This window comes from Eimeria maxima, genomic scaffold (assembly GCF_000499605.1).
Source record: "Eimeria maxima Weybridge genomic scaffold, Emw_scaff2869, whole genome shotgun sequence".
Classification (NCBI taxonomy): domain Eukaryota; phylum Apicomplexa; class Conoidasida; order Eucoccidiorida; family Eimeriidae; genus Eimeria; species Eimeria maxima.
This window is the reverse complement of record NW_013565719.1, coordinates 1-2634: the sequence shown is the minus strand read 5'-3', so window position 1 is coordinate 2634 and position 2634 is coordinate 1. Positions and strand designations below refer to the sequence as shown.

The window sequence follows — 2634 nt, the reverse complement described above, 5'->3', positions numbered from 1 at the left end:
AAAGGCTGCTGGACCGAAGGCTGGTCCTGCGTTGTTACCCAAAAAGTCGATGGGCGTGTTGCCGAAGAAAGCGCTTCCGGTTGCTGCCAAGACGGAGTCGGGTGCAGCGGCTAAGGCAGCAGAAGCCTCGACGGGAGGGAAGGCAGTTGTGGGTGTGGATGGGAAGAGTGAGGGTGAAGTGAAGGATGGAAAGGCTGCTGGACCGAAGGCTGGTCCTGCGTTGTTACCCAAAAAGTCGATGGGCGTGTTGCCGAAGAAAGCGCTTCCGGTTGCTGCCAAGACGGAGTCGGGTGCAGCGGCTAAGGCAGCAGAAGCCTCGTCGGGAGGGAAGGCAGTTGTGGGTGTGGATGGGAAGAGTGATGGTGATGCGAAGGATGGAAAGGCTGCTGGACCGAAGGCTGGTCCTGCGTTGCTACTGAAGAAAGCTGCAAATGTGCTTCCCAAGAAGGCGGTGGAACACGCATTAAAGAATCCGATGGCTGGAGTTAACGGGGTGGCTTCAGGGGATCTTTCGAAGCCTTCAACGTTCGGAGATGTCGTGGGAACTGCTGCATCAGGCGAACAAAAGGTTTCTGCCTCTGGTGAGAATTAGGCCCTATCGCTCCCGGCATGGTGTGAAGAGTACCGGCTACGTCTGTAGGACTCAGCGCCTGCTTGTTGAGTTGCTGCTTAATATGCTCGTAACTTAAAACTGAACGGAATTTTTGGGCGACACTTGGGGGAAAGTTATACACATTCCGCTTATTCTTATGGACCTCGCGCAGGTCCGTCGGCTAGCCTGCAAAAGCATCAAGGCGTATATCTCCAAGTTACTCACGGAGATTCCATCTCCTCCACCAACCCCGTCTTGCAGACCACACCTCCTTCAACCGACACCAACCCCGAGACGTTGGCCCCTACAACAAACGAAGGTGAAGCGCCATTGAATTTTGCTCAGAAGGAAAGTCGTACGCAGTCACAAAGACGCGAAGGCATTCATGTGGATATGGAACCAGCAGAAGAGTATCCAAGCTTTCCTGAACCAGCAGGCTTAACTTCCCAAGCTGAACGCACTCAGGGTTCCAACCCCCCCACAGACTGGCTCCCCAATGAAGCCTTGCCATCACCACCCATACCTGCACACCCACAAGCAGCAGCAGGCGCCATCGACAAAGCAGCAAAAACACCTGAACCAGAAATTGCCAAAGCCAACAATGCAGGCTCGACAAGGCCGAGAACTGAAGCTCCGCAAAAGGCAGCGCCTGCGTTGCTTCCAAAGAAGTCTATGACTGTGTTGCCAAAGAACGCGGTGGAGGCCCCGGCAAAGGCAAAGCCAGACGCATCAGCCGCAACCAAGCCAGCAGAAGCTGAAGCAGCGGCGAAGGCAGATGGAGGTTTGGAGAAGAAGAGTGAGGGTGAAGGAAAATCGGAGACTGTGGCGCCCAAGAAGGCAGCGCCTGCGTTGCTTCCAAAGAAGTCTATGACTGTGTTGCCAAAGAAGGCGGTGGAGGCTACTGCGAAGGTAGACGCATCAGCCACAGAGATGCTCGCAAAAACCGATGCAGCAGCAAAGGCCGACGGCGCATTGGAGAAGAAGAGTGAGGGTGAAGGAAAGTCAGAGACTGTGGCCCCCAAGAAGGCAGCGCCAAGCAACGGATGACGCTTCTGCGGCCACTGACGCCGTTTTTGACTACGTAGTCGGTGTCGCCGCGGAACAAACACCGATGCAGGAGCAAAGGCAGATGGAGGTTTGGAGAAGAAGAGTGGGGGTGAAGGAAAATCGGAGGCTGCCACCGCGAAGAAGGCAGCGCCTGCGTTGCTTCCAAAGAAGTCTATGACTGTGTTGCCAAAGAAGGCGGTGGAGCCAGACGCATCAGCCGCAACCAAGCCAGCAGAGGCCGCAGCAGCAGCGAAGGCAGATGGAGGTTTGGAGAAGAAGAGTGAGGGTGAGGGAAAATCGGAGGCCGCCACCGCGAAGAAGGCAGCGCCTGCGTTGCTTGCAAAGAAGTCTATGACTGTGTTGCCAAAGAAGGCGATGGAGGCTACTGCAAAGGTAGACGCATCAGCCGCAACGAAGCCAGCAGAAGCCGAAGCAGCAGCGAAGGCAGATGGAGGTTTGGAGAAGAAGAGTGAGGGTGAAGGAAAGTCGGAGACTGTGGCCCCCAAGAATGCAGCGCCTGCGTTTCTTGCAAAGAAGTCTATGACTGTGTTGCCAAAGAAGGCGGTGAAGGCTACTGCAAAGGTAGACGCATCAGCTGCAACGAAGCCAGCAGAGGCCGAAGCAGCAGCGAAGGCAGATGGAGGTTTGGAGAAGAAGAGTGAGGGTGAAGGAAAATCGGAGGCTGCCACCCCGAAGAAGGCAGCGCCTGCGTTGCTTCCAAAGAAGTCTATGACTGTGTTACCAAAGAAGGCGGTGGACGCTCCGGCAAGGGCAGACACATCTGCCACAGAGATACCCGCAAACGCCGATGCAGCAGCAAAGGCCGACGGCTCATTGGAGAAGAAGAGTGAGGGTGAAGGAAAGTCGGAGACTGTGGCCCCCAAGAAGGCAGCGCCTTCGTTGCCTACTGAGAAGACGCCGGTGACTGCGGCAAAAACTGATGCATCAGCCACAGCGGCGCCAACAAACACCGATGCAGCAGCAAAGGCAGATGG

At 55.8% G+C, this 2634-nt stretch overlaps 1 protein-coding gene across 1 annotated transcript; it reads left to right on the top strand.

Annotated features, from left to right (window-relative positions):
• Nucleotides 1-49: 49 nt before the first annotated feature.
• On the top strand, nucleotides 50-2633 carry EMWEY_00059530 (hypothetical protein, conserved; the record flags this gene model as incomplete). Its single annotated transcript, XM_013481165.1, has 3 exons — nucleotides 50-581; nucleotides 765-1577; nucleotides 1710-2633. Coding segments are annotated over 3 exons (2269 nt in total), but the record flags the coding sequence as incomplete, so codon positions are not given.
• Nucleotide 2634: the final 1 nt, after the last annotated feature.